Raw genomic sequence first — 24,784 nt, forward strand, 5'->3', positions numbered from 1 at the left:
ACATGGCAACGGTGTGCTTTAGGACCATGTGGATGCCTCAGAGAGGTCAGGTAGGCAAAGCTAGTGTATAGGACCAGCATGGGAGAGATGAACAGCGGCAGCTGCTGTCTGTTACGCTCTTTCAATGAGTTGTAAAAGCAAGCAGAGCAGAAACTGGCAACTCTTTAGCTGACTGATCTAGCTGGCAAAGGTAGCTGCTGTTTGACAGGGGGGAACAAGTATTTATTCCCAGTGCTGAGCTAGTAGTGTAACTGACATGTTACGTTCGCTAATGTTTCATTCCCTCTCGACTGAAGTGAATGAACTACTAGCAGCTAGTTAGCTTGCTAGTAGCTACCACAGCCAGCTCTAGCTAGCCTCTACCTATCTGTCAGGTAGCAGTATCTAACAGCTTTTGTGTGTATGGAAATGTTTGTAGCCTTTGTTTTGTCCCATTTCAGCAGAAGTAAATTTGATGATGTACCATTAGCTAAAGCTAGCCAAAAGTTGGCTAACGCTAGCGAGCTCACTAACTTTAGCTAATATCTTTGTCTCAATCCCACTAGACCTGAATCAAACAATGAAACCAAGCCTCCCGGGTGGCGCAGTGGTCTAGGGCACTGCATCGCAGCGCTAGCTGCGCCACCAGAGACTCTGGGTTCGCGCCCAGGCTCTGTCGCAGCCGGCCGCGACCGGAAGGTCCGTGGGGCGACGCACAATTGGCCTAGCGTCGTCCGGGTTAGGGAGGGTTTGGCCGGTAGGGATATCCGTGTCTCATCGCGCACCAGCGACTCCTGTGGCGGGCCGGGCGCAGTGCGCGCTAACCAAGGGAGCCAGGTGCACGGTGTTTCCTCTGACACATTGGTGCGGCTGGCTTCCGGGTTGGAGGCGTGCTGTGTTAAGAAGCAGTGGTTGGGTTGTGTTTCGGAGGACACATGGCTTTCGACCTTCGTCTCTCCCGAGCCTGTACGGGAGTTGTAGCAATGAGACAAGATAGTAATTACTAGCAATTGGATACCACGAAAATTGGGGAGAAAAAAAAAACAAAAAAACAATGAAACCAGAGGCCAAACGATTGACATCCGATATTCTATTTGTTTTATTTCAGCGCAATATGAGTTTTTATTAGTCAGTATAGCAATGTAACTTTATTGATCTGTCAGCTTCCCTAATTAATTCACTACGTTTCACACTGACTCAGTATAAATAGCTCTATAAGCTTCCCTGTCATGGTGCACAGTCAGTACACAACACTATGCTCATCATGTCTTAGCAGGATCAGATAGTGACAGGTGTCATAGCCAGGGAAGACCAGTCTACAGAGCTCAGGTGAATTGTGCTGTATATTATAACAATCAGCGAATGGATACAAAGTTCCATCTTGAGTTGATGGGTACTGTCTGGGATCAGGGAATAATGGTCATTTCAGTTATTTAACCATTTTTAATCTTGGATAATATAATGTATAAATGTAGACCAAGGTAATTCTTTGTCATGCCTCATCTGAGCAGGATCAGATGGTGCCAGGGGTCTCATCAGGGTCAGGCAGCTAGGGAAGACCAGTCTGTGATGGCGCAGAGGTCAGGCAGCTAGGGAAGACCAGTCTGTGACGGTGCTGAGGTCAGGCAGCTAGGGAAGACCAGTCTGTGACGGTGCTGAGGTGAACTTTTGCAGATACAGTTTATTGAAACTATTTTAAGGCAGTCTGACAAACCTCTAAAGTTGTTTTCCAAACTGTATCAAGGGTTGCAAGGCTTTTCGCAATGAGACAAAACATGTAAAACAAAAATGTGAAGAAGACCTGGGAGACACTATTGATGATGAATGGATACAGATGTGTATAAATGAGTGCAGTTTAAGACTATCCAGAGAACATACTATATGCCAGCGTACGTGAATATCATGCACTCAGAAATGTCATTCTGCTGGAGGTGTAAAACACAAAGGGGGACATATTTGCATATGTTATGGTCTTGTGAAGGCTGAATTCTGGCAAAGAGTATGTTCTTTTATCTCAGCAGGTCTACAGATTCTCCCTTCACTCTGTTTTTCTTTGCTTGGAATGTTGATACTGTAGACTTATCAGAAGAAACTATGTAACCTAGAATTTATAGCAGCTAAGAAATGCATTGCCATTCATTGGAAAGTTGGTTATCCTCCCACAATAGATGGAAGAAATGTCTAGTTATGTATCACTAGATTTATTACAAGAATAAGGGTATACTGGGCAACTTTCATAAGGTCTAAAACCTTTCATATGGTCTAATACTGTACGACAAAATAAGTCTGTATTGAAAACATGCCCATGTCAGAGGAGATACCTATTTAGGCAATCCCTAGCTGCTGGGCTGCTCAGTCCTGCCCCTGGGGATCTGCTGTACTGTTGGTTTTCACGCTTGCCTTGGCCTAACACACCTGAAACCAATACTGAATGTTTCACTAAGATCCATAAGCTGAGTGGGGTGTGTTGGGGTGCTACAGGGCCGTGGACCCCTAGTGGAAGGACGGGGTGACCCAGCTATAGTGTGCAAGTAAGAAGAGTTCTACAGTACTATTAGGCCTATGATATGGAGGATGGACTGTTTCTGTGTGTTAATGTGTAGATGTATGAGTGTTTGTATTAAAATTTGGTTTCCCCATGGGCCTCCCGGGTGGCGCAGTGGTCTAGGGCACTGCATCGCAGTGCTAGCTGCGCCACCAGAGTCTCTGGGTTTGCGCCCAGGCTCTGTCGCAGCCGGCCGCGACCGGGAGGTCCGTGGGGCGACGCACAATTGGCATAGCGTCGTCCGGGTTAGGGAGGGTTTGGCCGGTAGGGATATCCTTGTCTCATCGCGCTCCAGCGACTCCTGTGGCGGGCCGGGCGCAGTGCGTGCTAACCGAGGGGGGCGGGTGCACGGTGTTTCCTCCGACACATTGGTGCGGCTGGCTTCCGGGTTGGAGGCGCGCTGTGTTAAGAAGCAGTGCGGCTTGGTTGGGTTGTGCTTCAGAGGACGCATGGCTTTCGACCTTCGTCTCTCCCGAGCCCGTACGGGAGTTGTAGCGATGAGACAAGATAGTAATTACTAGCGATTGGATACCACAAAATTGGGGAGAAAATGTAAAATAAAAAATAAAATAAAAAAGAATTTGGTTTCCCCAAACTTTCCCTTGAGCGGGCTGGCTGGGCAGTCTGGCTGAAATTTGATATTGTAACGATGTGCGCTGAGAGTCGGGATGCAAGTTCAGGGAGTGAGTGATTTAATAAATAAATGAAACAAACACGTAACACAAACAACGCACAGACATGACCCAGGAACAGAAACAATGACGCCTGGGGAAGGAAGGAACCAAAGGGAGTGACATATATAAAGGGCAGGTAATCAAGGAGGTGATGGTGTCCAGGTGAGTGTCATTATGCGCTGACGCGCGTAACGATGGTGACGGGTGTGAGTCATAATGAGCAGCCTGGTGACCTAGAGGCCGGAGAGGGAGCACACGTGACAGATATAGAGGATGTCTTTGTACTTTATTTGTAAGAGTTGTTCATTTGTTAGGGTATTGGTTAAAGGTGCAGCACAATATTGATTATTTAATTATTATTGATCTAGTTCAGTCTTAGCAATCACTTAAACATATTTAATAACTATCTCTTACCCAGCTTGATGACTGTGGGCATTTTTGCTTACTTTTTGTTGTTCTAAATAGAGACGGCTAGAAGGGTCATGGGTCATATTAGATTGTGTAAAAATGCAGGAAATAAGCTTTAGATGCCCTGCAAAAATGGGAGGCCACCCAGGCCCCCCCCGCCAAGTTATCACCCCACTTCTAAAACCAAAGTTGCACCCACTGATGTTAGATAAGTAGTCTCCTTCAGGATAAATAAAGGTTAAAAAAAAAAAAAAATTAAAATAAATAAATCCATCTACCTATAGTATCTGAGCACGTTCTCGTCATGAGCGTTCCCCTGTCTGGCCTCCTGGGCTAGCTGTCTGATGCCCTTCTCTTGCTTCTCATTGGTCTTGTCAGTCCAGACCAGCCACACCTCATCATCGTCAGAATACTCTTCCATGCCCATGTATTCAGTGGCATGGGGCATCTCTTTGGGCACGCGCCGTCTGCATGGGTAAACACATTAAATCATGAACACTCAACCCAGAAGAAAACACACACACACACACACACACACACACACACACACACACAGAGAGAGAGAGACCATTGCATGTCAACGGTGTGTTTGTGTGTGTAGGAATATACACAGTAAAGAAGAGCACCACTCACTCAGTCTTGATGAGAATGTCTTGGTTCCTGGGATCCAGCACACACTTACAGATCAGCTCCTGAGTGACAGAAATGGCCACGTTGTTGGACACACACAGATCTGACAGGTAGTCCAGAAACCTGAGGGGAAACAGGCCCATGTTTAAGTTACACCACAAAGGTTTTGAATGAACATAAATATTATTTGAATATTAGTGGGGGGGGTCTCTCTCCTCACCTGGGTTCCCTGTTCTTGCGGACCAAGCTAACGAAGGTCTCCACCTCCTTCTTAGTGATGTGTTTCTCCAGCAGCTTGCGGTTGTTGTGTAGCAGGGCAGTGATGGTGTCCTCAGCTAGGATGTCATAGCCAATCTGAGACTGCATCAACCCAAACTGCTTGGCTATGTGCTCCTGAGGGGGGGGGGGGGGGGAGTCAAGAGTGGGGATTTTTTGTGCTGTCAGCCACTTTGTGTATCATCCAATTGACCTGTTGCTCTACATTTAGCTTCAGCATTTAGCAGCAAAGGAGGCCCAGGGATCAATCATTTTATCTTGGGCCAGGAAAAGTAATCTACCCTGTTACAGAATGTGAGTCAATGTGGTGTACAGTACCTGGTTCTTGCGGTAGTCCTGCTGTGAATGTCGCAGCACCCGGTAACAGAGGCGAAACATGTACTGGTAGGGGGAATTCTTCTGGTCTGACAGCTCCTCCAATCGCAGCAATGGGCCTTCTGCCCCTTTATCCTTGAACGGGGCCTTCAGGATCCCAAAGATCTGTGGCAGGACAAAAGAATAGAGAAATATTCAAGGTAACATGTGACAATATGGATATAATTATGACAAGAAAACATTAACCTATATGTGATCATCAATCTGATGTTTAGGCAGGCGTCATTACACTCATTACACTTCTGACCTGTTTGAGGATGTTTTGTTCCCTCATGAGTTTCTGTCTCTCTCGGTTGACCTTGGTCATCACCACATCTAGCACAACCTGACCGCTGTTGGGTGTGTCCACCACAAAGAACACCAGGTCCTCTAGCAGCTTAATGGCAAACCTGCAGTGTCAAGGAAAAGGACACACAGACACAGCTGTTACTGGTCTGGCCAGGGAACTAACCCTATTGACTGCTACAGTGCAGCTCTTAAAATACTGACTTCAATCAAGTAGAACGGAGAGGAAACAGACCAAAAGCTTTCTTTCATAAAAATGGTTTGATTTCATGGATATATTTTTAAGCCTTTTTTTGCAGACACTTTACCTTCTGTCATTGGGGCTGATAAATCCCTCGTTAAACCTGTCCACTACGGTGCTCAACATGAAACTGGCATCGTTGGCAAAGTCCAGGTCCCGGATCTCCATCACTGGCACTGACACGATGGCAAAGGCCTCCTTATCCTCTTTGGTAGGACAGGTGCCCAGCTAAGAGAGGGAGATGGAACAGAAAGACAGTCTGTTTCTGACAGGAAGTCAGTGTCAAGTGACAGTGCATGTACAACAGCCTGTACTTACCATGAGTCTAATAGGTCTCTCCTCATCTATATCTATGGGCACGTTGGTGCTCTGGATCCACGTGTTGGTGCATAGGTGTATGAGGCGCACATACGAATTCCTGAGAGGAAGAAAGTTTACAATAGAGAGCCAGTGAAACATACTGTAAGTCTTTACTGTATGGTACAGTCTGTGCAGAGTCGATGCAGTACACTACCTTGGCACAAAGGAGTCTGTTTTCTGCAGAGTTGTGGGGTCTAGCTCAAACAAAGAGGCAATGTCATTCCCATGTGGCATAGCCGACAGCTTGTACTTGATCCTCTCACCCAAAATCTTCAGTTTTCTTCTACTGTCCTGCTACAGAGGGCAGGGGTCAAGGGTCAAGGTTTAACACAGTAACACTGACTGTCAAATAATATAGTATGCGTACCGTATCTTCAGTCAACAACGTCTGGATTTCAACACCGTCACCTTTGTAACCCGGATTTTCCTAAAGCAACGATAACAACACATCGTGCTCTATAAAGTAAAACGACCCAACATCAATATAATGAACAACATCACTATAATGACCACAACGTGGTGACTAAAAGCCGTGGTTCAATAACCAGTAGTGCAGCGGTGTGTTACCTCAGCTGCCAGGTAACTCCCTGTGGCAAGGTGTTTAAACCGATAGACAGTGTTCCAGTGTCCGGCTCCTCCTCGACACGGATCATGATGCACCACCTTGGGAATAAAATCACAACATCAAAACAAACTTCAGTCATTCCTTAAACCATTTAGCTACGGTACAACAGAGCATATTGTGTGTGTGTGTGTGTGTGTACCAACCTCCACTTCCCACAGGGCATTGGAGCTGGTGGCAGAGGTAGCAGACTGGCGCAGGGTGGTACGGAGGAACACATGTAGCTTGACCTTGTACTCGTCACAGGTCAGGAACTTCTCCTGCTCCGCATGGAACAACCGCACTACATCCCCCTGACAGGACACACCAGCAAAGTGCTGCATTCATCTAAAGCTGGAGGTTCTAATGCTATTATTGGTGTTAGGCTGTGAAAGTGAAGAAGAAATCGATCACAGTGATAGAAGTTTGATAGATAGTATACATCAAGGATGTTACAGGAGACTTACTCCTTTCAAGACCTCATCCTTATGGTCACTGAACATCATGAACAGGTTGATCTTCCAGCTAGTGTTGCAGTTCACAGAGTTCACCTACAGAGGGAGACACACACACACAGCTTCAGCATGGCCTGTTGCATCTACAGTAGACTCATCTGGATAACCCAGAGCTAAAATCTCAAAACCAGTAGATCTGTTTCACGAGAGATTAACATTACAGCTATTCATCATTGCCGTCAGTAACAACTGTTTTGCATGCGTGTGTGTGTGTGTGTGCGTGCGTGCGTGTTCGGTGGGTGGGTGTGTGTGACAGGAAGAAGCCTCACTCTTCCAGAGAGTTTGCCACGGATGAATCAGACAATGTGGTAATGACGACAGAACTCTCCATTACCTCTTTGCATCCAGTGTGGTCGAAGAGCTCATAGTTGCTGGCGTGTAGGGGCTGGCCTGCATTCACTGGGTTCAGGATCACCTTGTCTCCCACCACTACCTGCAGAACAACACATGACCAGACTGGTTATGTACCTTGGATGACTGATCATTCCGACTGATGTCTGTACTCATCACAGTAAAAAAACAAGCCAATGCTGTAATTGGCAGCATCCTTCTAGATAGTGGTTATGGTACTTTTCTTGGTGAAGCTAACATTTAGGTTAGTGTGTATTCATGTCACTTGAGTCTGTACTGTAATAGGAGTTAGTTGAGTTACATTGTCTCCGTTGGCCCTTAGCTTCCAGAAGGGCTGGATGAACAGCCAGGAGCCCTCATTCCCCGTCCCGTCCAGGGTGACCCGCATGGCATTCTTCTCCAGTAGGGCAGGCAGACGCTTATTCACAGTCAGGAACTTGTTACTCTTCATATGCAGCAGCTGTCAAGCCAGGATACGTAACACACAAAAAGACAGGCCACTGTTAAAACCTCCAAAAATCACTCACTTTCATATCATGTCTGTGATAATGTGCTGTTATGATGGTAGGTTGACATGGATAGAATGCACCACTATCCTATCAAGAATGGGAATCAGCCAACCAGGAAGGGGAACCACTTAAGAAAGCATGGTTGGAAGACCAAGATGAATAGTACTAAAACCGTGCATCAACAGACAGGATTCGCCCAGATGTTGTCATTCAGAGACTATGTTGTCTCAGACATTTCAAAAGGAGATAATGAAGCGAAAGTAGCACACCTGTCCTCACTGAAGCTTATTATGGTTAAAAGAGATTAAAAGGAGAATTAGGAGGGAATAAGCAGGGAATTTAGGTTAAAAGAGATTAAAAGGAGAATTAGGATGGAATAAGCAGGGAATTTAGGTTAAAAGAGATTAAAAGGAGAATTAGGAGGGAATTTTGGTTAAAAGAGATTAAAAGGAGAATTAGGAAGGAATAAGCAGGGAACTTTGGTTAAAAGAGATTAAAAGGAGAATTAGGAGGGAATAGGCAGGGAATTTTGGTTAAAAGAGATTAAAAGGAGAATTAGGAGGGAATAGGCAGGGAATTTTGGTTAAAAGAGATTAAAAGGAGAATTAGGAGGGAATAGGCAGGGAATTTTGGTTAAAAGAGATTAAAAGGAGAATTAGGAGGGAATAGGCAGGGAATTTTGGTTAAAAGAGATTAAAAGGAGAATTAGGAGGGAATAGGCAGGGAATTTTGGTTAAAAGAGATTAAAAGGAGAATTAGGAGGGAATTGGCAGGGAATTTTGGTTAAAAGAGATTAAAAGGAGAATTAGGAGGGAATAGGCAGGGAATTTTGGTTAAAAGAGATTAAAAGGAGAATTAGGAGGGAATAGGCAGGGAATTTTGGTTAAAAGAGATTAAAAGGAGAATTAGGAGGGAATAAGCAGGGAACTTTGGTTAAAAGAGATTAAAAGGAGAATTAGGTGGGAATAAGCAGGGAACTTTGGTTAAAATATATTAAAAGGAGAATTAGGAGGGAATAGGCAGGGAATTTTCAATAAATTCCCTGTTTTTCCAGAAATCCTGGTTGGAGGATTATGGATTTCTTGCTTATTCCCTCCCGATTCCGGGAATCCTCCAACTGGGATTTCAGGAAACCAGGGAATTTATTGAAAGTTCACGGAATTTTACAACCCTAAGGAGAATAAAGGACTGGGGGAAACCTGAGGAAGGGTGAGGGTGTGTCCAAACCTTAGAAGAACATCAATAAATCCTCAAAGCTAAATTAGACCTTACTTCCTGGAAGATAAAGTGACTCAGCAGTTTTTTTATTTATTATTGTACTGCATTGTATGCTTGTCATTGTGATAACCCCAAGGTGTGCTGTGTGCACTCGCGGCACAGCCATTAACATATTACAGCTAGTGATCTCCAGAGAGAGAGAGAGAGACAGACACCCTCTTTGGTCTTCCAACCCTCCCCTACCTCTCCCCCCTCAGTCCGTCTGAATCAGAAGGACATCTACACTACACAGTTGAATAACACCTATAATGTCTGCGCAGATCAGCGAGGGCTCTTAACATTGACTCTTCACTGTGTGTCCCACCATTCTGTAAGTCCATTACATTCAGATCTCATCGAGAGCGACTTACAGTTAGTTTGTGTATTCATCTTCAGATAGCTGGGTGGGACAACCACATATCACTGTCACTGTAAGTGTATTCATCTTCAGATAGCTGGGTGGGACAACCACATATCACTGTAAGTGTATTCATCTTCAGATAGCTGGGTGGGACAACCACATATCACTGTCACTGTAAGTGTATTCATCTTCAGATAGCTGGGTGGGACAACCACATATCACTGTAAGTGTATTCATCTTCAGATAGCTGGGTGGGACAACCACATATCACTGTCACTAAGTGTATTCATCTTCAGATAGCTGGGTGGGACAACCACATATCACTGTCACTGTAAGTATATTCATCTTCAGATAGCTGGGTGGGACAACCACATATCACTGTCACTGTAAGTGTATTCATCTTCAGATAGCTGGGTGGGACAACCACATATCACTGTCACTGTAAGTGTAGTCATCTTCAGATAGCTAGGTGGGACAACCACATATCACTGTAAGTATATTCATCTTCAGATAGCTGGGTGAGACAACCACATATCACTGTAAGTATATTCATCTTCAGATAGCTGGGTGGGACAACCACATATCACTGTAAGTATATTCATCTTCAGATAGCTGGGTGAGACAACCACATCACTGTAAGTATATTCATCTTCAGATAGCTGGGTGGGACAACCACATATCATAGTAAGTACATTTTCCCTCAATGAAGTAGTTAAAATCAGCAAAGTCAGTGGTAGTAGGAAAAGACAAGAGCACAGCCCTCTCTCTCTCTTTTTGTTGCAAATAGAGTCAATATTGACCAGGCACATGTTCAGTGGAAATCCTGGCACCTAGACCTCAGTCAATAAATACATTTCTCATAAGATATTGACACTGTACTGTACATTTTCCTAGGAATGATTTAATATCTCTTCTTCATTGGGCCTTCAGTGATGAAAAAAGGGGTTGGAGATGTCTGATCATAACCATCAATTGTAGCCCAGGTATGAAATTAACAAACCTATCAAATATGTTCAAGTTCAAACCAAGAACGTTTTTGTTTCAGAAACTCAATATGTTGTCTATTTACGACATTAATGTACACCAATTATGCACTTTTATCTACAAATACTTATACCTCCCAGACAGTTTACCTAAACCCTTCAATGGATTGTTCCAGGTTCATTCTGAAATCTATCTATTTAACACAAGACACTGGGATAACCTTCACCCTCCCCACTGCCACACCGCACATAGTCAATTCTCTATCAGATACAGAGGTACCATACTCTGGAATTCTTAAATTCACATTGCCAAAATGTCATCATCCCTCAGTAATCTCCTCCATTAAGACTGGGGGTCAGGCTGACGGACCAAACTACCTGGTAATCTCCTCCATTAAGACTGGGGGTCAGCCTGACGGACCAAACTACCTGGTAATCTCCTCCATTAAGACTGGGGGTCAGCCTGACGGACCAAACTACCTGGTAATCTCCTCCATTAAGACTGGGGGTCAGCCTGACGGACCAAACTACCTGGTAATCTCCTCCATTAAGACTGGGGGTCAGCCTGATGAACCAAACTACTCAGTAATCTCCTCCATGAAGACTGGGGGGTAGTTTGGTCTCCTCCATGAAGACTGGGGGGCAGCCTGACGGACCAAACTACCTGGTAATCTCCTCCATTAAGACTGGGGGTCAGCCTGACGGACCAAACTACCTGGTAATCTCCTCCATTAAGACTGGGGGTCAGCCTGACGGACCAAACTACCTGGTAATCTCCTCCATTAAGACTGGGGGTCATTCTGATGAACCAAACTACTCAGTAATCTCCTCTATGAAGACTGGGGGGTAGTTTGGTCTCCTCCATGAAGACTGGGGGTCAGCCTGATGAACCAAACTACTGGGTAATCTCCTCCATTAAAACTGGGGGGCAGCCTGACGGACCAAACTACCTGGTAATCTCCTCCATTAAGACTGGGGGTCAGCCTGATGGACCAAACTACTCAGTAATCTCCTCCATGAAGACTGAGGGTCAGCCTGATGAACCAAACTACTCAGTAATCTCCTCCATTAAGACTGGGGGTCAGCCTGACGGACCAAACTACCTGGTAATCTCCTCCATGAAGACTGGGGGTCAGCCTGATGAACCAAACTACTCAGTAATCTCCTCCATTAAGACTGGGGGGCAGCCTGACGGACCAAACTACCTGATAATCTCCTCCATGAAGACTGAGGGTCAGCCTGATGAACCAAACTACTCAGTAATCTCCTCCATTAAGACTGGGGGTCAGCCTGATGAACCAAACTACTCAGTAATCTCCTCCATTAAGACTGGGGGTCAGCCTGATGGCCCAAACTACATGGTAATCTCCTCCATTAAGACTGGGGGTCAGCCTGATGGACCAAACTACTCAGTAATCTCCTCCATGAAGACTGGGGGTCAGCCTGACGGACCAAACTACCTGGTAATCTCCTCCATTAAGACTGGGGGTCAGCCTGATGAACCAAACTACCTGGTAATCTCCTCCATTAAGACTGGGGGTCAGCCTGACAGACCAAACTACCTGGTAATCTCCTCCATTAAGACTGGGGGTCAGCCTGACGGACCAAACTACCTGGTAATCTCCTCCATTAAGACTGGGGGTCAGCCTGACGGACCAAACTACCTGGTAATCTCCTCCATTAAGACTGGGGGTCAGCCTGACGGACCAAACTACCTGGTAATCTCCTCCATTAAGACTGGGGGTCAGCCTGATGGACCAAACTACTCAGTAATCTCCTCCATTAAGACTGGGGGTCAGCCTGATGGACCAAACTACCTGGTAATCTCTTCCATTAAGACTGGGGGTCAGCCTGACGGACCAAACTACTCAGTAATCTCCTCCATGGAGACTGGGGGTCAGCCTGACGGACCAAACTACTCAGTAATCTCCTCCATTAAGACTGGGGGTCAGCCTGATGAACCAAACTACCTGGTAATCTCCTCCATTAAGACTGGGAGTCAGCCTGACGGACCAAACTCCTCAGTAATCTCCTCCATTAAGACTGGGGGTCAGCCTGACGGACCAAACCACCTGGTAATCTCCTCCATTAAGACTGGGGGTCAGCCTGACGGACCAAACTACCTGGTAATCTCCTCCATTAAGACTGGGGGTCAGCCTGACGGACCAAACTACCTGGTAATCTCCTCCATTACGACTGGGGGTCAGCCTGACGGACCAAACTACCTGGTAATCTCCTCCATGAAGACTGGGGGTCAGCCTGACGAACCAAACTACCTGGTAATCTCCTCCATGAAGACTGGGGGTCAGCCTGACGAACCAAACTACCTGGTAATCTCCTCCATGAAGACTGGGGGTCAGCCTGACGAACCAAACTACCTGGTAATCTCCTCCATGAAGACTGGGGGTCAGCCTGACGGACCAAACTACCTGGTAATCTCCTCCATGAAGACTGGGGGTCAGCCTGACGGACCAAACTACCTGGTAATCTCCTCCATTAAGACTGGGAGTCAGCCTGACGGACCAAACTACTCAGTAATCTCCTCCATTAAGACTGGGGGTCAGCCTGATGAACCAAACTACCTGGTAATCTCCTCCATTAAGACTGGGGGTCAGCCTGACGGACCAAACTACCTGGTAATCTCCTCCATTAAGACTGGGGGTCAGCCTGATGAACCAAACTACTCAGTAATCTCCTCCATTAAGACTGGGGGTCAGCCTGACGGACCAAACTACCCGGGAGGGATCACTGAGAAACCGGTGCGGTCTGTTCTCTGTCATCACTTAGAATCTCTTTAGAATATGAACACACTTAAGAGGAAAATCTAGGCTGACTTCACCTGGCTAAGACAACCTGACAAAACAGACTGTCTAGGTTTCCATACAAGGGTGACATGCAGAAATATTCCGTTATGGACCAGCTATTATGAGTCATGATGAGGAAGCTTGGGTTGTGAAACACCTGACTGTATGGAATACCAATCCCTGTAACTTGGAGGTCAATAACTCCCATTAGTGAGTGATACTGCCCACAGCTAGCCCATTTGGGTTTTTGGTTTAGGTTTCACATTGGTTGTGGGAATGAAGACATATGTTTTCTGACCAGTAAAACAAAACATTCCGAGAACAGAAGGGAACATTTTGCCTGTTCTGGAATGTTTATTTTTAGGTTGCAGGGAGGTTCTGAGAACATTTTACTCTGGTTCCTTGAACCTTTTCCTGTGAGGTTTTATTAACACTGAGAACAAAAATTATGTTAAGTTTTTCTTTTTATAACTTCCTTAAAACTTTCACTGAATGTTTCAATAAGACTTTTCTGAACTCCAAGCACAGTTAGGACACAGGGAAATTCATTTCCTTAGGCATTAATCAAGCAAACACATTTATTTTTCCTCGTGACACAGCATCAGTGAGACCCAAACCTAGAATCTTCTATTCTCTGTCCATGGAATTAGTCCACTGTGCCACCAGGATGGAGCTATCATGCCATGTTTTTACAACTCATTAAAGCTGTTCATTTTATTTTATTCAAACAGACCCCATTTCAAAGGAAACAAGCACTCGTTAAGATCTGGTGTAGCCAATTAGTGGGTGTGGCCAACACACAACATGAAAGAATTTTGTTGATACTGAGAACTTAATATATATGTTTTTAAATAACTTTATTAGAACATTCCCTGAAACTTACAAAAGTTTGTCATTTTTATGGAACGTTATGGAACGTCTTAATGTTTGAGCATGATGTTAAATAGGACCATGAGGAAACCTATAGGAAACTTTATGCTGAAGTACTGACAGAAGAATGTTTGTTTCCTAACATTCTCTGATCTATTTGAGAACATTCCCAACGTCAAACCAGTTGGAGAACGTTCCTAGAACACTACTAAAATGTCAGTTGAATGTAAACATATTTGAACTTTTAGGAAAAGTTCTGTTAAAAAGTAAATACCTAGAAAATAATATTTGTAATTTAATGTGTTTGAGAATGTTCCAAAGCCAAGCAACTATCCTGCAACATTTCCCAGAACGTTGTGGGAAGAACGTAACATAGCTATAGGACAACCACACTCTCACCAAGCTCTAAGTAACATATGGTTCTCTGAACGCTATGTGCTAGCTGGGTGCATACTTGCTGAAAGTGATTCAAAACACAGGTATTCTGGGACCGCTCCTTGATTGATACTGTGCAGGTGTGCTCAAACCCTTTACCAGACACATTACTGATTGGTGATCTGCAGACCCATCACACTGAGAATGTGCAGGTGTGCTCAAGCTTCCCCTCAGGTACAAGACCAGCCATTCATTGACATCGGCCTAATCCAATTACATTACGCTGCTGCTACTCTCTTATTATCTATGCATAGTCACTTTAATAACCTCGCCTACATGTATATACTACCTCAATTACCTCAAATACCGGTGCCCCCACACATTGACTCTGTACCGGTACCCCCTGTATATAGCCTCCACATTGACTCTGTACCGGTACCCCCTGTATATAGCCTCCACATTGACTCTGTACCGGTACCCCCTGTATATAGCCTCGCTATTGTTATTTACTGCTGCTCTTTAAATTATCTGTTACTTTTATCTCACTTTTTTTTAGGTATTTTCTTAAAACCATTGTTGGTTAGGGGCTCGTAAGTAAGCATTTCACTGTAAGGTCTACACCTGTTGTATTTGGCGCATGTGACAAATACAATTTGATTTGTTTGATGTATTTGATATTGTTCCACTCCAGAGATTACCACGAGCCCGTCCTCCCCAGTTAAGGTGCCACCAACCTCCTGTGCTCAACAGTGCTGCTGATAATGCAGACCTTACCTGAATGTGTGCTGCTGGGACTGCAGACCTTACCTGAATGTGTGCTGCTTGGAAAAGCAGACCTTACCTAAATGTGTGCTGCTGGGACTTAGACCTTACCTGAATGTGTGCTGCTGGGACTTAGACCTTACCTGGATGTGTGCTGCTGGGAATCAGACCTTAACCTAAATGTGTGCTGCTGGGACTCAGACCTAACCTGAATGTGTGCTGCTGGGACTCAGACCTTACCTGGATGTGTGCTGCTGGGACTCAGACCTTACCTGGATGTGTGCTGCTGGGACTCAGACCTTACCTGAATGTGTGCTGCTGGGACTCAGACCTTAACCTAAATCTGTGCTGCTGGGACTCAGACCTTCCCTGAATGTGTGCTGCTGGGACTCAGACCTTACCTGAATGTGTGCTGCTGGGACTCAGACCTTACCTGGATGTGTGCTGCTGGGACTCAGACCTTACCTGGATGTGTGCTGCTGGGACTCAGACCTTACCTGGATGTGTGCTGCTGGGACTCAGACCTTAACCTAAATGTGTGCTGCTGGGACTCAGACCTTACCTGAATGTGTGCTGCTGGGACTCAGACCTTACCTGAATGTGTGCTGCTGGGACTTAGACCTTACGTGAATGTGTGCTGCTTGGGACTGCAGATCTTACCTGAATGTGTGCTGCTTGGGACTCAGACCTTACCTGAATGTGTGCTGCTTGGGACTTAGACCTTACCTGAATGTATGCTGCTGGGACTCAGACCTTACCTGAATGTGTGCTGCTTGGGACTGCAGACCTTACCTGAATGTGTGCTGCTTGGGACTTAGACCTTACCTGAATGTGTGCTGCTTGGGACTGCAGACCTTACCTGAATGTGTGCTGCTTGGGACTTAGACCTTACCTGAATGTATGCTGCTGGGACTCAGACCTTACCTGAATGTGTGCTGCTTGGGACTGCAGACCTTACCTGAATGTGTGCTGCTTGGGACTTAGACCTTACCTGAATGTGTGCTGCTTGGGACTGCAGACCTTACCTGAATGTGTGCTGCTTGGGACTTAGACCTTACCTGAATGTGTGCTGCTGGGACTGCAGACCTTACCTGGATGTGTGCTGCTTGGGACTGCAGACCTTACCTGAATGACAGTGCCGTATTTTACTACATCGCCATGGACCTTCTTGTTTTCGGTCTCGTTCTGTTTTTGCTCCAGATTAGAGGCATGCTGTGGAGAACAAGGAAAGGTTTCATCACTGTCTCTAACCTGGCGGTATGACCCGTGTTCTACTGTCTCTAACCTGACGGTATGATCCTTGTTCTACTGTCTCTAACCTGGCGGTATGATCCTTGTTCTACTGTCTCTAACCTGGCGGTATGATCCTTGTTCTACTGTCTCTAACCTGGCGGTATGATCCTTGTTCTACTGTCTCTAACCTGGCGGTATGATCCTTGTTCTACTGTCTCTAACCTGGCGGTATGACCCGTGTTCTACTGTCTCTAACCTGGCGGTATGATCCTTGTTCTACTGTCTCTAACCTGGCGGTATGACCCGTGTTCTACTGTCTCTAACCTGGCGGTATGATCCTTGTTCTACTGTCTCTAACCTGGCGGTATGATCCTTGTTCTACTGTCTCTAACCTGGCGGTATGATCCTTGTTCTACTGTCTCTAACCTGACGGTATGATCCTTGTTCTACTGTCTCTAACCTGGCGGTATGACCCGTGTTCTACTGTCTCTAACCTGGCGGTATGATCCTTGTTCTACTGTCTCTAACCTGGCGGTATGATCCTTGTTCTACCGTCTCTAACCTGGCGGTATGACCCGTGTTCTACCGTCTCTAACCTAGCGGTATGATCCTTGTTCTACCGTCTCTAACCTGGCGGTATGATCCTTGTTCTACTGTCTCTAACCTGGCGGTATGATCCTTGTTCTACTGTCTCTAACCTGGCGGTCTGATCCTTGTTCTACTGTCTCTAACCTGGCGGTATGACCCGTGTTCTACCGTCTCTAACCTGGCGGTATGACCCGTGTTCTACTGTCTCTAACCTGGCGGTATGACCCGTGTTCTACTGTCTCTAACCTGGCGGTATGATCCTTGTTCTACTGTCTCTAACCTGGCGGTATGATCCTTGTTCTACTGTCTCTAACCTGGCGGTATGACCCGTGTTCTACTGTCTCTAACCTGGCGGTATGACCCGTGTAAGTATCTTTTACCTGTAGTTTCTGAAGTAGCACCACATCAGCAATCTTGTCCTTCTCGTGCTTGGCCTGCTTGGCTTTCCAGAACTGTTTCTGTGCAGAGTAGCGGTTCATGGGACACACTTTGAAGAGGCAGTCTAAGACAGAAGTGTGATTTAAAGAGTTAAGATTGCTAATAAGGGGACTGGTGAGTATTCAATGTTGTAGGTGTTTTGGTTTCAAATATTAAAAACCTGTGAAATATTATGTGGGGGGGGGGGGGCTAGTGAGGCACTATTTTACGATTACTATGCCAAGATGGCTGCCATTCTCCCGAGCATCTATGTACTTTATAGCAAAGATGAGCTGTGTCACTGTCTGAGCAAGTTTATATCGCTTCCACATAAAATTAATAGTATGCTTAGGGAAGAAAAGAAAACTGTAATTTGCCCCACACCCACCATAGGGGAGAGTGGATCTGGGTTTCAGGTAAATATTGACTCTCCCCATCCTCAGAGGGATATCCTGTTTTTCAAGGAGCCTAATACTAATATTGGAGATGAAGGACATCAGGTGTGCTCTGCTCTGTGAGCACAGTAGTTGTTACCTGTCACACAGGTCTGGCAGGAAGGTTATATCAGCACCATAACGGCAAACATCCTTAAAATGCACGTCGCCCCTTAGCAATATTGAAACGTCAACTTTGATACAGTCGAGTTGTGGCAGGCACTGGAGGCTGTAGCACCTTAATTGGGAAGGACGGGGCTCGTGGTAATGGCTGAAGCAGAATTAGTGGAATAGTATCAAATACATCAAACATGATTTTCTATGTGTTTGAAACCATTCCATTCGCTCCATTCTGGCCATTTATTATGAGCCGTCCTCCCATCACCAGCCTCCAGTGGTAGCAGGATAAATCTTTATAAAGGGAATCATGCAAACTACTGACAGAATATGAGTCATATAAAACCATCATATGGGAAACAACTATAGTGTTATTAGACTGTACTGGACAGTATTGCTGAGACTTTCGGGACAACATACGCTTACTTAGATGGGCAAGTTGTCTTTTCTGTTTAAACTGAGATCCAAGGAGTAGGACATCAATGAACCTTTGATCAGACAGAAATACACTGAATGCGTGTCACCCCAGTGATGGAATCGGAGAAAAGTAAGTGTGGGTTAAAAAAAAAAAAAAAAAAAGTGTCTGCTGTCTTGATTTGGAGTCTGTTCTCTCTGGTGCCCATATCAGGCTGAGTAGGCAGAGCTGTACATTCCCTATATGTCACAGTCACGGGCACACAGTCACAAGCAAACACACAACAACATATTGTGAATCACTCTCACAAACACACAGGGAAGTACGCATGCACACATGTACATAACACTCCCACGATGCACCCACACGCATGCACCCACACACTAGGCCTAAATAATGTGAATACTAATCTGACCTCTGAACTTCTTGGGGGGATTGTCCAGGTCCCCTGCAGCTGGCTCTACCACACATCTGTCATCCACTAACCTGGGGAGAAACACAACACACAGGAGATCAACACTTGCACTGCAGTGTTTGTATACGTGCCCCTGAAATCCACAGCTTAACCCCACACTTCCCCTCTAATCAGGGACTGAATTAGACCTGGCACACCAGGTGGGTGTAATTAACAGCAGTAGTCCGGCCCTGGTGGGGTAAGACTGGAATAACACCCTGATATACATAATGACAACATATGGCAAAGCCAATGTTGTGACACTAATGTCCATATGCAGAAACCATCTACAATGATTTCCACATGGATTTACTCCAGGTCTTATTGTGGTCAGACTTCAGTAGCTAACCACTGTGAGAGCTAGTGACTTAAAGGACTTGCTAGTGACGTAGCCCTTTCCTGCAGTCAAATTACCTAGTGGCCTCATGGGTGGAATGTTAATATTTTTCATAATTAACAAAAATATATTTTGGGTTGAAAATCTGGTGTTTCTATGTCAAACAGTTTTGTTATATTTCAGTCTTCTGAGATGTATATAAAGTGGAATATTGGGATGCAAACTCAAGACAAAGGAGATGATTGTGGTCTACAGGAAATGGAGGGCCGAGCACGCCCCCATTCTCATCGACGGGGCTGTAGTGGAGCAGGTTGAGAGTTTCAAGTTCCTTGGTGTCCACATCACCAACAAACTAACTTGATCCAAGCACACCAAAACAATTGTGAAGAGGGCATGACAGCACCTATTCCCCCTCAGGAGATTGAAAAGATTAGGCATGGGTCCTCAGATCCTCAAAAGGTTCTACAGCTGCACCATCGAGAGCATCCTGACTGGTTGCATCACTACCTGGTATGGCAACTGCTTGGCCTCCGACCGCAAGGCACTAGTACAAACGGTAGTGCGTATGGCCCAGTACATCACTGGGGCCAAGCTTCCTGCCATCCAGGACCTCTATACAAGGCGGTGTCAGAGGAAGGCCCTAGAAATTGTCAAAGACTCCAGCCACCCTAGTCATAGACTGTTCTCTCTGCTACAGCATGGCAAGCGGTACCGGAGGGCCAAGTCTAGGTCCAAGAGGCTTCTAAACAGCTTTTACCCCCAAGCCATAAGACTCCTGAACATCTAATCAAATGGCCACCCAGACTATTTGCATTGCCCCCCTCTTTTACACTGCTGCTACTTTCTGTTATTATCTATGCAATTGTCACTTTAATAACTCTACCTACATGTACATATGACCTAAATTACCTAGACTAACCGGTGCCCCTGCACATTGACTCTGTACCGGTACCCCCTGTATATAGCCTCCACATTGACTCTGTACCGGTCCCCCTGTATATAGCTGCCACATTGACTCTGTACCGGTACCCCCTGTATATAGCCTCCACATTGACTCTGTACCGGTACCCCCTGTATATAGCCTCCACATTGACTCTGTACCGGTACCCCCTGTATATAGCCTCCACATTGACTCTGTACCGGTACCCCCTGTATATAGCCTCGCTGCTGTTATTTTTGTTACTTTCATTATTTATTACTTTTACTTCTTATTTTTTTAGGTATTTTTCTTAAAACTGCATTGTTGGTTAAGGGCTTGTAAGTAAGGTCTACCTGTTGTATTCAGCGCATGTGACAAATAAAATGTGATTTGATTTGAAACTCAACATGGAATACATTTCAACACTGTATCTGTCATGGCACTGGTGTCTTCTTCTTTGAAACCCATAACCATGTGTGTGAGGTGTACACTATTGTAGATTTGTTTAAGACTACCCTGATTTGGCCCACTGCAGTAAAAGGTTAAAGGTCTTGCTAACGACTAGTGACTTAACCCCCTAGAGTCGATGTCCACGCCCCGCGCAAATTCAAATTAGCATAATAATAACAACAACAAATCCCCATAAAAATCAGTCAGTTTCAGCTGGTGATATGTATTCTTTTTTACATCCACTGATGTCGCAATTCCGCATCTGAGGTGAAATGTGACAGAGCTATAGTGGTGTTTGTCCGACCATGAGACATCCTGAAAATCAGTCTTCTCACACAATTGTCTGTAGAGTCTGAACGGTTAGTGTGCAAACTATTATGACCCCTCTATGGAAAGATGAGACACTCACGAACACGTAGCTTGTTTTGCTCTAAGACGCCCACAGGCCTCACAAGACTCGTCTGAAGATCCCCAGTACCAGTTCACAAAATGAATGGAAGTATATATGGAGACTGCTTAGTGCCCCCACAATATAATGACAATGAAGCCTGAACAGTGAACACTAAATTAACTGTTTATATTGTAACAATGGCCTGTCCACAAAGCATTTGCCGTTTCCTGGTATGTAGACAACAGTATGTCCACTGTGATTGGCCAGAGCCAACACAGTGTCTTATGACAGACTGTTACATAATGGCCAGTGTGCAAGTCAGATTTGTTTGTGGACTCTGATTAGAGCCAAAATAACTTAATTAAAATAACTGAGTAAGATTATTCCAGATCTGTTGTTTTCCCTATATTGTTGCGTAGTGATGAACCAGGATAAAGACAACAGTTTCCCAAAATGACATCCATAAAGCAGATTGGATTGTATGATTCGTGCCTTATTATCAAATTACACATGGCCTCAAAGGCCAATTGTCAGTTGATTTGAGTCAGAAATCTGTATTTTATTTTTCCTCACTGTCACGGTTAAGAAAGACAGTTTAAAGACATCTGACCCTGAGTGTATTTAAACCCACGATCATGACCTGTCTGCATTTCCTTATTTAACCACCCCTCCCTCCCCGCTACGGACTTCCACAAGCTGTCAGTAAACATAACGAATCCCTAGAGACCACTATCCACAGCAGCTCAGAAAACTAAATATACAAATCAAGTGAGCCTAATTACGGTCTCCCTGCAGACTCTGAGCTTTCTTCAGATCATCCGTCGCAGCCTTCCACTTTAAAGTCAACTCTTAGCATGGCTTGAACTACAGTACGTACAGCGCCTTCTGAATGTATATTGACTTTTTCCACATTTGTTGTGTTACAAAGTGGGATTAAAATGAATTTAATTGTTATTTCGTGTCAACAATCTACACAAAATACTCTGTCAGTGGAAGAAAAATGTGACTGTTTTGTATTTATAAAAGACAAGGAAACTCTAATATTTATATAGTGCATTCTGAAAATATTCAGACCCTTTGACTTTTTCCACATTGTTACATTACAGCCTTATTTTAAACATGATTACATTAAAAACAATTCCTCAACAATCTACACACAATACCCCATAATGACAAAGTGAAAAATATATTTATAGATTTTTGCAAATGTAAAAAAAAAATATTAAAAAAATACGTTATTTACATAAGTATTAAGACTCTTTGCTTTGAGACTCGAAATTGAGCTCAGGTGCATCCTGTTTCCATTGATCATCCTTGAGATGTTTCCACAACTTGATTGGAGTCCAACCTGTGGTAAATTCAATTGATTGGACATGATTTGGAAAGGCACACACCTGTCTATATAAGGTCCCACAGTTGACAGTGCATGTCTGAGCAAAAACCAAGCCATGATGTCGAAGGAATTGTCAATAGAGCTCAGAGACAGGATTGTGTCGAGGCACAGATCTGGGGAAGGGTACCAAAACATTTATGCAGCATTGAAGGTCCGCGGGAACACAGTGGCCTCCATCACTCTTAAATGAAAGAAGTTTGGAACCACCAATACTTCCTGGAGCTGGCTGCCTGGCAAAACTGAGCAATCGGGGGAGAAGGGCCGTGACCAAGAACCCGATGGTCACTCTGAAAGAGCTCCAGAGTTCCTCTGTGGAGATGGGAGAACCTTCCAGAAGGACAACCATCTCTGCAGCACTCCAGATCAGGCCTTTATGGTAGAGTGGACAGACTGAAGCCACTCCTCAGTAAAAAGCACATGACAGCCCACTTGGAGTTTGCCAAAGGGCACCAAAAGGACTCAGACCATGAGAAACAAGATTCTGTGGTTTGATGAAACCAAGATTGAACTCTTTGGCCTGAATGCCAAGTATCCCGTCTGGAGGAAACCTGGCATCATCCCTACGGCAGCATTATGCTGTGGGGATGTTTTTCAGTGGTAGGGCAATAACCCTAAGCATACCGCCAAGACAATGCAGGAGTGGCATCGGGACAAGTCTCAATGTCCTTGAGTGGCCCAGCCAGAGCCCAGACTTGAACCCGATCAACATCTCCGGAGAGACCTGAAAATAGTTGTGCAGTGACGCTCCCCATCCAACCTGACAACGCTTGAGGATCTGCAGAGAAGAATGGGAGAAACTCCCCAAATACAGGTGCCAACCTTATACTGTAGCTTCATACCCAAGAGGACTCAAGGCTGTAATTGCTGCCAAAGGTACTTCAACAAAGTTGAGTGATGGGTCTGAATAGTAAGTGTTATGGACTACTCATGTCATTATGAGGTATTGTTTGTAGATTGAGGGGGGAAAAAACAATTTGATCAATTTTAGAATAAGGCTGTAACGTAACAAAATGTGGAAAAAGGGGTCTGAATACTTTCCCTGAGTCAATATATGCTGGAAATACCTTCGGCTGTCTACCCCCGAGTTAACCAGAAAAACGTTCATACCTGGTTTGTGCAATATTTGCCCATTTTATTATTTTAAGAATTCTTCAAGCTCTGTCAAGATGGTTGTTGATCATTGCTAGACAGCCATGTCTTTCCACAGATTTTCAAGCTGATTTTAAGTCAAAACTGTAACTAGGCCAGTCAGGAACATTCAATGTCGTCTTCGTAAGTAACTCCAGTGTATATTTGGCCTTGCGTTTTAGGTTATTGTCTTGCTGAAAGGTAGATTTGTCTCCAACTGTCATCTAGTATTTTGCCTGTGCTTAGCTCAGTTTTTTTATATTAAAAAAACTCCCTAGTCCTTGCCAATGACAAGCATAACCATAACATGATACAGCCACCAGCACTGCCATGCTTTTGATACTCAGTGATGTGTTGTTGGATTTGCCCCAAACATAATGCTTTGTATGCAGGACATAACGTTAATTTATTTGCCACATTTCTCAGTATTATTTTAGTGACTCATTGCAAACAGGATGCATATTTTGGGATGTTTTTATTCTGTACAGGCTTCCTCCTTGTCACTCTGTCATTTAGGTTAGTATTGTGGAGTAACTACAATGTTGTTGATCCATCCTCAGTTTTCTCCTATCACAGCTATTAAATTCTGTAACTGTTTTAAAGTCACAATTGGCCTCATGGTGAAATCCCTGAGCGGTTTCCTTCCTCTCCGTCAACTGTGTTAGGAAGGACGCCTGTATCATTGTACTAACTGGGTGTATTGATACACCATCCAAAGTGTGATAACTTCACCATGCTCAAAGGGATATACGTCTGCTTTTTATTTTACCCATCTACCAATAGGAGCCATTCTTTGAGAAGCATTGCAAAACCTCCCTGGTCTTTGTCGTTGAATCTCTGTGCTTAAAATTCACTGCTCGACTGAAGAACCTTATAGATAATTACCAGATAATTGTATGTGTGGGGTACAGAGATGGGTTAGTCATTCAAAAATGTATGTCGAACACCATTATTATAGTTAGTCCATGCAACGTATCATCTAAGCAAATTTTTACTCCTGAAGTTATTTAGGCTTGCCTTAACCAAGAGGTTGAACTTATTGACTCAAGACTTTTCTGCTTGTCATTATATATTCATTTGTAAAAAAAAAAAAAAAAAATATCGAAAAAAAATCTCCTTTGACATTATGGGGTATTGTGTGTGTAGGTTAGTGACACAATCTACATTTAATCCATTTTAAGTCAGGCTGTAACACAACAAAATGTAGAGAAAGTCATGGGGTGTGAATACTTTCTGAAGGCACTGTAGGTTGTAATCTATAGCCTATTATACTGCAGGTGAGGATGTGGTCCCTACAAAGCTTCTTAAAGTAGTCTGAATGCTTTGGGCTGCTCCTCTTTAGAGCGT

The 24,784-nt window shown here is 44.6% G+C and overlaps 1 protein-coding gene across 6 annotated transcripts in view; it reads right to left on the reverse strand.

Annotated features, from left to right (window-relative positions):
* Positions 1-24,784, reverse strand: part of LOC129861247 (inositol 1,4,5-trisphosphate receptor type 3-like) — a 64,577-nt gene that overhangs the window by 33,671 nt on the left and 6,122 nt on the right. For 4 of the 6 annotated variants that reach the window (XM_055932492.1, XM_055932490.1, XM_055932489.1 and 1 more), the window contains exons 2-18: positions 18,781-18,851; positions 17,363-17,484; positions 16,287-16,373; positions 7,542-7,700; positions 7,224-7,322; positions 6,842-6,925; positions 6,542-6,688; positions 6,341-6,436; positions 6,141-6,200; positions 5,928-6,067; positions 5,732-5,831; positions 5,481-5,641; positions 5,135-5,276; positions 4,831-4,992; positions 4,457-4,629; positions 4,240-4,359; positions 3,885-4,073 (exon numbers count right to left, since the gene is read on the reverse strand). In XM_055932492.1, coding sequence (XP_055788467.1) covers positions 3,885-4,073; positions 4,240-4,359; positions 4,457-4,629; positions 4,831-4,992; positions 5,135-5,276; positions 5,481-5,641; positions 5,732-5,831; positions 5,928-6,067; positions 6,141-6,200; positions 6,341-6,436; positions 6,542-6,688; positions 6,842-6,925; positions 7,224-7,322; positions 7,542-7,700; positions 16,287-16,373; positions 17,363-17,484; positions 18,781-18,851 — 2,112 coding nt within the window. The remainder of the gene's footprint in view (positions 1-3,884; positions 4,074-4,239; positions 4,360-4,456; positions 4,630-4,830; positions 4,993-5,134; positions 5,277-5,480; positions 5,642-5,731; positions 5,832-5,927; positions 6,068-6,140; positions 6,201-6,340; positions 6,437-6,541; positions 6,689-6,841; positions 6,926-7,223; positions 7,323-7,541; positions 7,701-16,286; positions 16,374-17,362; positions 17,485-18,780; positions 18,852-24,784) is intronic. The other 2 variants (XM_055932494.1, XM_055932491.1) reach the window with 1 other exon arrangement.

This window comes from Salvelinus fontinalis, chromosome 8 (genome assembly GCF_029448725.1).
Source record: "Salvelinus fontinalis isolate EN_2023a chromosome 8, ASM2944872v1, whole genome shotgun sequence".
NCBI lineage: Eukaryota > Metazoa > Chordata > Actinopteri > Salmoniformes > Salmonidae > Salvelinus > Salvelinus fontinalis.